The sequence below is a fragment of the Loxodonta africana genome, chromosome 14 (assembly GCF_030014295.1).
Source record: "Loxodonta africana isolate mLoxAfr1 chromosome 14, mLoxAfr1.hap2, whole genome shotgun sequence".
Lineage (NCBI taxonomy): Eukaryota > Metazoa > Chordata > Mammalia > Proboscidea > Elephantidae > Loxodonta > Loxodonta africana.
The window spans coordinates 79,934,762-79,947,449 of NC_087355.1; the positions used below are offsets into that span (position 1 = coordinate 79,934,762).

Below are 12,688 nucleotides of genomic sequence, written 5' to 3' on the forward strand. Positions count from 1 at the left end.
TCAATTTTGTTATTTATAAAGTGAAGGCTAATGATTTCTATCCCATGGGCTCTGTGTGAGGGTTAAATAAAAATGAAATTTTAAACGGAATGTTGAAAATGCTTAGCATTTGTGGCAGCACTTTGTAAACACCTACAGAGATTAGTAAGATGGCTCTCTGCCCCTGAGCATGGAGGCTAGGGGGGAGGCAGATCTGTAAACAGGAATGTTCTGGAGGGTTCTAGGCTCTATGAAGGAAGGGTTTTTCAGAGTATAAGTTTTCCATTGAAGGAGGGGTGATAGCATTTACTGGGTAGGCCAGGGGTTAGAAAGGCTTCACAAATAGAGGTGATATTTCAGTTGGCTCTGAAATGAGTATGAGGTTTTTGGCCAGCAGTGGAGTCCAGAGAGAGAGAGTGGGGTAGGGATGATGATGACACACTTTCCAGGCCGAAAGAGCAGTGCATGGAAAAGCCAGGTGGGATGCATGGCTTGTAAGTAGTCAGGTGGTGCTGGAGAGTGGGCCCAGGAGGCGTGCAGGGGAGAGGGCACAGAGACGGGTAGTACAAGGCCTCAGGTAACTTGCTGAGGAGTTGGCAATGGGGAGCCACTGGATGGCTTTAGACTTCAATGGAATGTGACCAAACACTCCTGCTTCTGGTGGTTTTTGATAATGGATGAAGGCAGGGAGAGCAGTGAGGGGAGGACTGCAGTTGTCCAGGTGGGAAATAACATGGCCTGAGCCAAGGCAAGCGCAGCTGAGATGAAGAGAAAGGGGCAGGTCTAGAGTTAGGAAGAAGAAACCCATAGGGCTCAGTAGTAGCCGGATACAATGTAGAAGCTGAGGGAAAGGAGGTTGTTTAGGATGATCTAGTAGATGCTATAGGTGTCCCACTCAGATCTCCTTTATGGGGCCATCTCCAACTGCTGTGAGTGTTGGTTGGTGACGATGCATTGCTGTACCCTTTTTGGAGAATTTCCCTGGGTCAACGGAAGCCCCCTTGCTGGCAATACCTGGGAGGTTAGGCACCCCACCAGGGCTACCGAGAGCCAGTGGCTGACCAGTGCAGGTGGACAAAAACTGGACTCCGTCACCTCAGTGTGAGACAACTCTTTGGCACCATTTATGTTCCTGAGCTCCTGATGGGATCAGGCTGAGGCTTGACTTCAGCTAGACCCACATCTTTGCTTGGCTTCTTTTCTAGCATTTTATCAAAGAATCACTTAGTTCTTATCTCAGGTGTAGCCAAATGGATGAACATTGGTGTCCTTCATGATGGGGGATGTGGGACAAGGCCAACTCCTGCCAAGCCTAGTGATGTAGTTAAAGTGCGGTGTGAGTGTTTCCCCCCATAAGATGTGTTCTTAGGCTCATGAAACCTGGAAGAAGAAAGTACTCTCTGCAGCGTGTTTACACTTGTATTTAGTTCTCTGACCAAATGCTCATTGATAATTTTTGCTTTGGCACTTTGAGCAGATGGAGAAACGTTCCCATAAGTGCCCAGCTTCTGTGATGCCAGCGCCTGAGTAGCACTATGTTAGACAGGCCTCTGACCAAGGACTGGTTGTGCCATTTGCTACTGTATGACATTAGGTTAAGTTACCTAGCCTCTCTGAGGCTTACTCCCTTCATCTCTAAAACGGACAAACGATAGCATGTATCTCATGCGGTAACTGCAATAGTGAAATTAGATAATGGATGTCAGGGTTTATGATGCATTCTGGCATTTCTGTAAGAGCAAAAAATGGGCATTGCTACAAGGAATAACATGATCAATAGCATGGTCATTGCTACCATGAATAACATGATGATGCCCATTTGTGATTATAAATTTCTGAGGTTCAGCTTTACTTCATCGAAGTCAGCAATGATCTCATTCAGCAAGCGCAGGCATTCCACTCCTTGGTTGTTCATTTCAGTCTGGGAGTAAAAGTCGGCAAACCCTGGAATGGAGGCGAACATCACCCCAACAGCATCATAGGATTGAGAATACAGCTCCTGGTCAGAGACACACAGAGGGAAACATCAGAGGTGAGTTTCTGCCAATGACGACACCTATGCATACATGCACCCATGCACCTGCCCAGGTAATCACAGAGAGGACAGAGACTGGGAGCACTACAAGGTTCATCACTGTGTCACCTCCACAATCACAGTGTCATCACCATGTGAATTGGGACCGTGGACAATTCACGGTCTCCAACCTTAGCCGGTCCAGAGTTATGACTGCTCATTCTTTTGTCCTTGGTCACAGCTCCCTTCTCTGTTCTTCTCAGTGGCTTGTCCAAACTCATAGTTCTCTCCTCAACTTATTCCTCCACTGTATTCCTCTCACTAGATGACTGATTGTCTTGTCTCTGACTTCACTGAGAAAATGTGACTATTGCTGGTGACCTACCTCTGTTCCAGTGCTTACACACTTGTCTATATTCAAATATATTTTCATCTTGTTTGCTTCAATTCCAGATGATGGGTTTGTCTGTCTCCTCTTGAAGGTTAACACTTCTACCTGCTCTTTTCTGACTTTTTGAAGAACTTGCTCCAGCAGTGATGCCTTTCTTTCTTATCGCTTTCTCCTCTCCTCCTCTCCTGTTACTCCTCCTCCACTAGGTGTTTCCTATAAGTAGAATGATCGTGTGCCCTGCATACTGCAGATTCCTTTGGCTATCAACCAGTTTCTCTTCATCTCTGCACCCAAATTTCTCAAACTAGTTTTCTCCATTGCTGGTTCCTGCTCTCTTACTGTCCACTCACATCTCAGGCTGAAATGAAATAAATCTAAAACAGGTCAGCATGCCAGTTGAAGTGGAAAATTCAATGCACAAACGTCAATTCATATTTACTGGATACCTGCCCTATAACTGTAATGCTCATTGGTTCCCAGTAACTTCTTTTACCCCTTGTGACTTCAGACCTGTAGATGGTAATAGCCTCCCACCATTGCCCATCCCAGGAGGATTTATAATCCCTTCTTTATCCCTGTGGCTTCAATCAGGGACCCGATGGAAAAGAGGTAGCACATTCAAATGAAGAGTACTCCAGGAGGGTTAATTTACAGAGGGATTGATTGAAAAGGTGAGGGCAGATGTCGGGAAACCTTAAATTCTTTAGGAACTCAAGGCTAGCAGTAGAGCTGTCATCAGGCGAGGTTCCAGTGGATGAGAAGGCCCCAAAGGAGTGAGTTGATTTGACAATGGGGGCAGTATAACAGTGGCCTTGAAAAGAGCAGCATGGAGGGACACAGCCACCCTTAGATGATGCCAAGGGAAACCACCAAGGTAATAGGTATCCTGACCTCACTCTCCTCTTCCCTCCCCCAATCACCTACCCTGCACTCCCCACTCTCATTGGTGGCCCTCAACTGGGTACCAGACAGCATGGGAGACCATTGACATAGCCCTTGCTGGCCAGCCCCCCGAGAAGCACAGAGAGAGGGGGTATGGGAATCTGGAGGGCCACACGAACAAGCTTCAGCCCACCTACCCATACCTTTAGAGAGACCTCCTTCCTCCAACTCACTCCAATCCACCCTTCTCAATGTGCCATCTGTTTCTTGCTATTTTGGGCTCAAAGAAGATAAAAACACTTTATAAACTGGGGAGGGATGGATGAATATAGAAAAGCTATTATTATTTTGTCATCCTCCTCTGGTTGGATGAACAGGTTTGGGCTTTGTAGTGGATTCTGAGCGTAAGCACCCCCCCGCCCCCAGCCATCTGCCAACGTGAAGACTTAGGTCTCTCCTCTTTGCCCAGGGAGCTGCAGTCTGGCCCTTTACTTGCCCAGGTCTATCTGATTCCAAGGCTTGCCTGCCCTGCACCAAGTTAAGCCGCCTCTCTGCAGGGGAGAAACAATGCCCAAGACTTGTTGACTTAGTGTCCTTTATGTCATTTAAATGTCACCTCTTCAGAGAGGCCTTCTCTGACTCCCAAATGTAAATGCCACCCCTTTCACATACTCTGTTCCCTTCTTTGACTTCCTTTAACCTCTGAGAACTTATCACTACATGGCACTATGTTACATATTAATTTATTCTTTTTACTTTCTGTCTTCCCATGAAAATACAAGCTTCATTACAGTAAGGACTTTGTTCACTGTTTTACCCCCAGTATCTAGAACACCTGGCACATGGTTGGCCTTCAGTAAATACTTGCTGAACAAATGGATGAATGAATAAATGGTGGTAGGCCTATCACTGGGAAGGGTTAGAGAAAATAATAATGATGGCTTACATTAATTGAAAATAATCATAGCTAATAACTGTTGTGCACACAAACTGTGCCAAACGCTGTTTAAGTGCTTTATGCGGAATAGCTCATGTCAATGTCGTAACAATTGGATTAAGTTGGGAAGTATTGCTCCATCTCCCTTTGTAGATGGAGAAACTGAGGTCCAGTGACGTTCATCACTTGTTCATAGTCACCAAGACAGTAGAGGAGGAACCAGTATTGAATTTAGGATACTGAAGTGCTCAGCTGCTAACCAAAAAGTTGGTGGTTTGAACCCACCCAGAGGCTCCGTGGGAGAAAGACCTGGCGATCTGCTCCAGTAAAGATTAAAAAAAAAAAAAACCAAACCCAGTGCCGTTGAGTTGATTCTAACTCATGGCGACCCTATAGAACAGAGTAGAACTGCCCCATAGAGTTTCCAAGGAGCGCCTGGTGGATTTGAACTGCCGACCCTTTGGTTAGCAGCCGTAGCACTTAACCACTACGCCACCAGGGTTCCCAGTAAAGATTACAGCCTTAAAAACCCTATGGGGCAGTTCTACTATGTCACCTGGGGTCGCTATGAGTTGAAATAGACTTTTATGGCATTTTTTTTTTTTAACAACAACGTATGGCCTTAATGTGTTTTTACCAAATTTAGTTTTCATATCAACTTAACAAAGTTGGTATTATTCCCCCCATTCATCAGATGAGGAAATGAACTCAAAGAGGTTGGGTAACCTGCCCTAGGTCACACAGCCAGTTAGTGGCAGAGATGAAATTTATGTTGGGCAGGTTCTCCAACTGGAAACTCATTGGCTGAGATGGATTGCCCTTGTCAGTGTCCTTCCTACAGCTCTTAATAAAGCCACAAGGAGCAGGCTGGCTTCCAGGAATCAGCAATAGCCTGCCACCAATGAACCAGCCTGGCATGGACCCCAGCTGGCCTTCCCTGCCCAGGGTGGTAAGTGCTATTTCTAAGCCAAAAGCCCAGTGGAATAGCAGAGGCTGCCAGAATCTCTGTGTGGGTGACAGAGCCAGAACAGGCTTGGACAGGATGTCGCCAGGGGGTGAAACTCTGTCTACTGCCCAGCGTTTAGCTGTTTGAGTCGTTGCTTGTCACTGTACCCCACACATGCCTGTACAGTGGGGGGCAGGACGAAGAACACTTCGGCTTTAGACATGCCTGGGTTTGAATCCGAGCTCATTACTCACTAGCTTTGTGATCTTGGAGCCTCAGTTTCCTCATCTATGAAATGGGAATAGTAATTCTTACCTCCTTGTTATACACAGAAGAAAATCCAAGTTTCCTCAATGCTCTTTGAGACTTGTGCCTTTGTACTATGATACTTCTGCTCTGGCCTCTGCCCTTCCTCTTAAAACACTAGGGGGCCTACGGTTTCTCCACCCCATGCCTTATTACTCATCGCAGTGCCCAAGACAATGTGGGAGACATAACAGATGCCAGATTAGTTGGATCTCCTTGGGGGTGCTTAGGGCTAAACAAAGAGCAGAGAATGAACAAATAAAAATAGCAGCTGAATTGACTTCACTGAGTGGCCATTAAGGCATAATATACTATATAATATACTAAAAACAGTTTTAAGTAGAAAAGCATTTTGTGAATACCTACTACCTGCTACGCAGTGTGCTAAGAGGTTATGTACATATACTCATGCATACATACACACACATGCTCAAGCACAAATGCATATATAAATGCAAACATACATTATACATGCACATATATTTATATATATATTATACATATATATGCATACATGTCTATCTATATAGTTGTTGGCTGCCCCTGACTCATGGATACCCCCATGTACAACGGAATGAAATGCTTCCTTGTCTCGTGCCATCCCCTGATGGGTTGTGGATAGAACCACTATGATCCATAGAGTTTTCATTCGGTGATTTTTGGAAGTAGATCACCAGGGCTCTCTTCTTAATCTGGAGGCTCCACTGAAACCTGCTCAGCATTATAGCAACACACAATCCTCCGCTAACAGATGGGTGGTGGCTGTATATATATAAAACAAAATGCTGTGCCGTTGAATCAATTCTGACTCATTGTGGCCCCACAGGACAGAGTAGAACTGCTCTATAGGGCTTCCAAGGAGTGGCTGGTGGATTCCAACTGCTGATCTTTTGGTCAGCAGCTCAGCTCTTAACCATTGTGCCACCAGGGCTCCATATATATATATATATATATATATATATATATATATACACACACACATCTATAAATAATAGATAAATGTATGCACATATGTGAGTCTTGAACATTCCAATTCAATCCTGCAGTGGAAATCTTATTAAATCCACCTTACAGACTTACAGAGAGGCACCTGAGGCCGGGGGAGCTATATGTAGTCACAGTGATGGCAATTTGCAGATGTGGCGCCGTATGGTGGCATGGTCCCCATTCTGAGGCACCCACAAGAGGACAGGGGCGTGCTCCCTGAGCCAGCACCCATGGGTCCATCGCACACGTCCCATGCCACCCCTCTGGCTAGCTGGCTGAGCCTGGGCTCACCTCGTTGTCCCGGTCTTTCTCCAGGAAGTGGCGGGCCACGTGGCTGGGCAGGATGTTCCGGAGCATGTTCTCGTTGTGTTCCCTCAGCTCCTTCATCTCGTTGATCTCCTCCTTGGCCTGCACTCGCCACAGGAAGTCCAGGCGGGCTGTGTACTCCAGCTGTGTTCACAGGAAAGAGAGGGAAGAGGCAAGGGGACTCTCAGGGTACAGGCCAGGCGCACACATCTGGGGAGGTGTGAATAGCTCCAGAACTCTCCTCAAACACAATAGAGCCTGATCTGAACATTTTGGGGCTGTTTTGCCTGGAGCTGGGAGATCAGAGAACAACTAGCTCCCACAGGGCTCCCTTCCTGGTATTATTGTACTTGGGGTTTTTATAATTGTCTGTGTGATTACCTCATAATGCCTGTGTCCAGTATTAGACTTTAGGTACCGCGTCAGAAGTCCTTTCAGTTGCTCAACATTGCATCCTGACCACGGAGCAGGTGCTCCATCAATACAGTTGACTCAACAAATAAGTCACAATAATAAAGTGAGCTCACACGTCAATGGTGCTTCTTATGTGCCAGGCATTGTGCTAAGCAATACATATCCATTAACTCCTTTAATCCATACAATAATCCTAACAGGAAGGTAGTATTAGCAATCTTCATTTTATAAATGAGAAAATTAAAGTAAACACGGTTGAGTAACTTGACGAAGTTCTCAAAGCTTGTTAGTGAGAAAGCCAGTCTGACTCCAGAGTCTGAGTTCATAACCACTGGCAATGATGAAGACATAAAGGAGCTAATAGTGGAAAGATCATGGATTCGGTTAAATATTGCTTAATGCCCTAATCCCACATTTAAGCACTGCAACCCTGGACAAGGGACTTCATCTCAGTTTCCTCATCTCTAAAATTGGGATGAACACCAACTACCTCACAAGCTGGGAATAGGAATTATTTGCTATGTTACTGATAAAGCACCTGGTTCATAGTAAGCACTCTACACACATCAGTTCTCTCTCTCTCTCTTTTATTGTGCTTTAGATGAAGGTTTATAGAACAAACTAGCTTCTTATTAAACAATTAGTACACATATTGTTTTGTGACATTGGTTGCCAACCCCAGGACATGTCAACACTCTCTCTTTCTCAACCTTGGGTTCCCTATTACCAGCTTTCCTGTCCCCTTCCGCCTTCTCATCCTTATGGGCCTGTCTAATCTTTAGCTGAAGGGTGAACCTCAGGAGTGACTTCATTGCTGAGCTATGTGGGTGTCCTGGGGCCATGTTCTCGGAGTTTCTGCAGTCTTTGTTAGACCAGTAAGTTTGGTCTTTTTTTTTTTTCTTTTCACATCGGTTCTCTTGTCCTAGCTTCCCTTTTCATTTTGGAGGGCAGATAGCTTCCTCTCTAAAGAATCTCAGGACCATTCTCCCCACAGCTTTAGGAATGTCATTATTTTAAAGTCTTTAACTGTTGAAATGAATATTATGCTGCACTGTTAAACACATGGTTGTTGTTATGTTGTTGTTAGGTGCCCTTGAGTCGGTGCTGACTCATAGTGACCCTGAGTACAGCAGAACAAAACACTGCCCAGTTCTGCCCCATCCTCACAATTGTTGCTATGTTTGAGCCCATTGTTGCAGCCACTGTGTCAATCCATCCTGTTGAGGGTCTTCTTCTTTTTTGTGATCCTCTAACACAAGATTAAACCCGTTGCCCTTGAGTAGATTCCAAGTTATAGTGACCCTGTAGGAGTGAGTAGAACTGCCCCATAGAATTTCCAAGGAGCTGGTTGATTTGAACTGCAGACCTTTTGGTTAGCAGCAATATATCGCTTAACAATCATACCACAAGGGCTCAGCTGCCATTTATTTAAGAAGGAGGGATACCTACCCCTCTCTATACACATCTCTAACTCTATGTCCACATTATATAATTGTTTATATGTATAATAAAAATGTGTGAATATTACATAAAATGTCTAAATATATATACTCAAAATAACTGAAAGTAGGAACACAAACAGAAGCCTGTACACCAACATACACTGCAGCATTATTCACAACAGCCAAAAGGTGGGAACAATTTACATGAACAGTAAACAAAATGTTCAATGGAATATTACTCAGCTATAAAGAGAAATGAAATTCCAATACATTGCTATGACATGGATTTACGTTGAGAACATTATGCTGAGTGAAATAAGTCAGCTACAAAAGGACAAATGACTTATATGACATAGGCAGATGTACAGAGACCAAAGCTTATTCGTGGTTACCAGGGGTGGGAGAGAGGAAAAAAGGGGAGTCATTGCTTACAGGGCATTGAGTTTTTGTTAATGGTGGTGGATGGAATAATTTGGAAAAGGATAGTTATGACGGTTGCAAAATATGATGAATATAATCAATGTCACTGAATCATACATGTAAAAATTGTTGAACTGGCAAATGTTTTGTTATATATATATATTTTACCACAATATAAAAAAATTTTATCAAAAAAACAATCAAGACATAAACCATAAAAAATGGTTACGTATCAGGAAAAGATAGAACAGGGACAGAACTTAGACTTCTTTATTTGCATCTTGTTTTGTAAACTTGGCTTTAGAACTGAGGACATATTTTACTTAATTATAAAACTAAATAGATTTTCAAAATAAAAATATCTAATCCCCCCCAAAAAACCCACATGTGTAGCCAGTTGATAATATAGCTAGACAGTGAGGAATAGTTTGATTATACAGTAATTTGATTAAACATTCCCAAAAGAGAATACTGTAGGACTAAAAATAACAACAACAAAAAAACTTAAGTGATTTACAACAATCATATTGTATAGTAATGTTTGTATTATTATTCTTAGACAATTGTATGTGAATTGTAACATAAGTAAATGAGTAACTGGGTCAGTGCCATTGAAAACTGGAATTTCTGACAGTGGGAAAAGGAGATGCAGATAAAAAAAAAATTTTTTGATAAAATTAAGAAAAGCTCGTAGTCCTAAATGTGAAAATGGAAGTATCACTATGAACTCATGCTGAATCTATATCTATTTATAAACATATATATATACACGTACACACATGCATATATATTTCCTAGCTCTGTCTACTGCAATTGAGGCTTAGAAACAATGAAAAGCTAGTAGCAATGAGCACCCCTAGTGTCCAGATTATGGTCTCTAAATATCAATTTCCATAAAAACAATCTAGGCTGGACCCAAGTCTAGGGCAGGATATGGACAAGATGAGCCTCAGACATCTTGCCATATTAGAAAACATGGAGATTATCAGCGATTGCTGGGATTATGTCAAAAGAACTCGAGAGTCAACTTGAATAGGTTCTCACTTGCCAAAGATGTGACAGGCTGAGCTTTAGAACATAGCAAATACATTTAAACAGATTAGGGAAATCTGGAGGGCTGGAATATAGGGTTGCTATGAGTTGGAATCGACTCGATGGCACTGGGTTTGGTTTTTTTTGGTTTGGAGTTGATTTAAGCAAGAAGTTTCTGGTTGTTTAAGTCAAGAATAGACTTTTTCTTTCAGCCCACGTGACTGCATCTAAGGCATGTCCATAAACAGACTATCTAGTCCAAGTACATCCCTGTCTCTTGGCAAAAGCAAACCTCACCAAGGCAAGCATCACATTTTATTAATCCTCCACCAAAAGAAAGAACTTCTTTTCCATGTACTAAAGATCCGTTGTACCTACTATGTGCTAGGTGCTGGGGCGTGAAGATGAACGAAACTTAGCCTTGCCTTTGAGTGGTGGTGGGAGGGTGAAAAAAGATCATTTCAACCCAGAGTGGTTACGCAGACATGGAGCGCAGAGTAAAGCCTATAAGGAGGCATGGGTGTTGATTTTTAAAGTAAAAATTCTCCAGCATTTGCTGAAGACGAAATGTCAGTTCAGTTGAAAGTGCACTCTCTTTCTTGATTCTTATCAAACTATTAAGGAACTGGTTACATTAAGAGACTATCAAGGGAAATAATAGATATTGCTCAGAAATTTTGTGCCAGGCATTTACATATGGATAACCAGTTGCTGTCCAGTAGATTCCGACTCATGACGACCCCATATGTTTCAGAGTAGAACTGTGCTCCATAAGGTTTTCGATGGCTGGTTTTTTGGAAGTAGGTCAGGAGGGTCACCAGGCTTTTCTTCTGAGGCACCTCTGGGTGGATTCAAACTTCCAATCTTTTGGTTAGCAGCTGAGCATGTTAATTGTCTGCACCATCTGGGGCTCCTCACATAACCCCCGAAACCAAACCCATTGTCGTTGAGTCAATTTCAACTCATAGCTACCCTATAGGACAGGGTAGAACTGCCCCATAGGGTTTTCAAGGCTGCAAATCTTTACCGAAGCAGACTGCTACATCTTTCTCCCATGGAGCAGTTGGTGGGTTTGAACTGCCAACCTTCCTGTTAGCAGCTGAGAGCTTTAACCACTGTACCACCAAGACTCCTTACTACTCACAAAAAGATAGTTAATCCTTTTTGAGTTCTTGCTTGGACTAGCACTGTTCTAAGCCCGTCACGTGCATTAAAGCTCGTCTAATCCTCACTCCACAAAGTAGGGATTTTATTATCCCCATTTCACAGATGAGGAAATGAAGGCATAGTAAGCTGAAGTCAATTGCCAAAGGTCCCAAAGACAGAGAGACCTGGCTTTGAACCCAAGGTATTCTAACTCAAACTGTGACTTTCTACCCCTACACTCCACATCCATGACCTCATTTAGCCATTCTGCAACCGTAACAGATAGCTATTATCCTTTCCACTTTACAGGTAAAGAAATGGTAGCTCTAGGAGGTTGAGTGTCTCAAGGACACCCATTCTCTTAAGTGGCGCTGCTGGAATTTAATCTTAAGAGTATTTGGTTCCAAGGCTTGGATCTTTCCTCCTAAGGCATATACTGCACTGTACCTGTCTTTATTAGACCTGGAAGTACGTGCCTGGAGACATGGACTCATTAACCTCTGTCCCTGTGCACATGTTGTGACTCCCTATGCTATAAATGGAGACACCAAAGCCCAACCTCCCCTGGGCTGCAAGTGAATGAGGCATGAGGTGGGAGGCACCTGACTGTTTGGTCTTCCTGTCCAACGTTCAGAATGTTCACCTGCCTCGGAGGAGGAGGTGTTTGGCATATTGCTTCCACATATGTACAAGATGAAATTTCACAATTATTCAGTTATATAACGGCCTCCGTCACTCTGGAGATGAATAATTACACATGCTCCCACCGGATTCTTCTGCGTAATAGGGATTAATGGGCATTATTCAGCCTTTAATAAAAACAGAGGACTCTGAGTCACAAAGGGAAACTGGTGGAAGCAGGTAGCTGGCCCAGGAGTGGGCAGGCTTGATCCAGGATGCACGGGACCCTGGCAGATGCTATAGATAGATGACACCTAATTGATGCAAGTCTGCAGAAAGCTCTTTTAAGCACAGGGAGGCAGTGGCATGTGGGGGGAAAAAAGGGGGGGGGGTGGAAGAGAATGGAATTAGGAGTTAGCAGATTTGGATTCCTGTATTGGTCTGGCTTTTCTCACTGATTTTGTGACTTCAGGTGACTGAAGCTTCTGTTCCTGTCTTGGGAAACCCTGTTAGCCTCAAAGTCTTGTTTTCAAAGTAAAATATTAAGAGCTAACTGTTTTTGTGCAAAACCAGTTACCTTGGAGTCAATTCTGACTTATGATGACTCCATTTGCTTCACTGGGTTTTCAATGGCTGTGACCTCTTGGAAGTAGCCTGTCAAGCCTTTCTTCCAAGGCTCCTCTGGGTAGATTTGAACTACTATCCTTTCAGTTAGTAGCTGAGTGTTGAAATGTTTGTGCCACACAGGGAGTCCACTGTATGTGCTAGCCACTGGGAAAAGTATGTTACAACTGTGTTTCTATATAATACTTCATAACAACTCTATGAAGTATGAAACTCAAACAAAAAATCAAACCCGATGCCA

The 12,688-nt window shown here is 43.5% G+C and overlaps 1 protein-coding gene across 1 annotated transcript in view; it reads right to left on the reverse strand.

Moving 5' to 3' along the window:
- ADCY8 (adenylate cyclase 8) overlaps nucleotides 1-12,688 on the reverse strand; it is a 223,057-nt gene that overhangs the window by 12,443 nt on the left and 197,926 nt on the right. The window contains exons 14-15 of the mRNA XM_010588496.3: nucleotides 6,734-6,892; nucleotides 1,832-1,978 (exon numbers count right to left, since the gene is read on the reverse strand). Coding sequence (XP_010586798.2) covers nucleotides 1,832-1,978; nucleotides 6,734-6,892 — 306 coding nt within the window. The remainder of the gene's footprint in view (nucleotides 1-1,831; nucleotides 1,979-6,733; nucleotides 6,893-12,688) is intronic.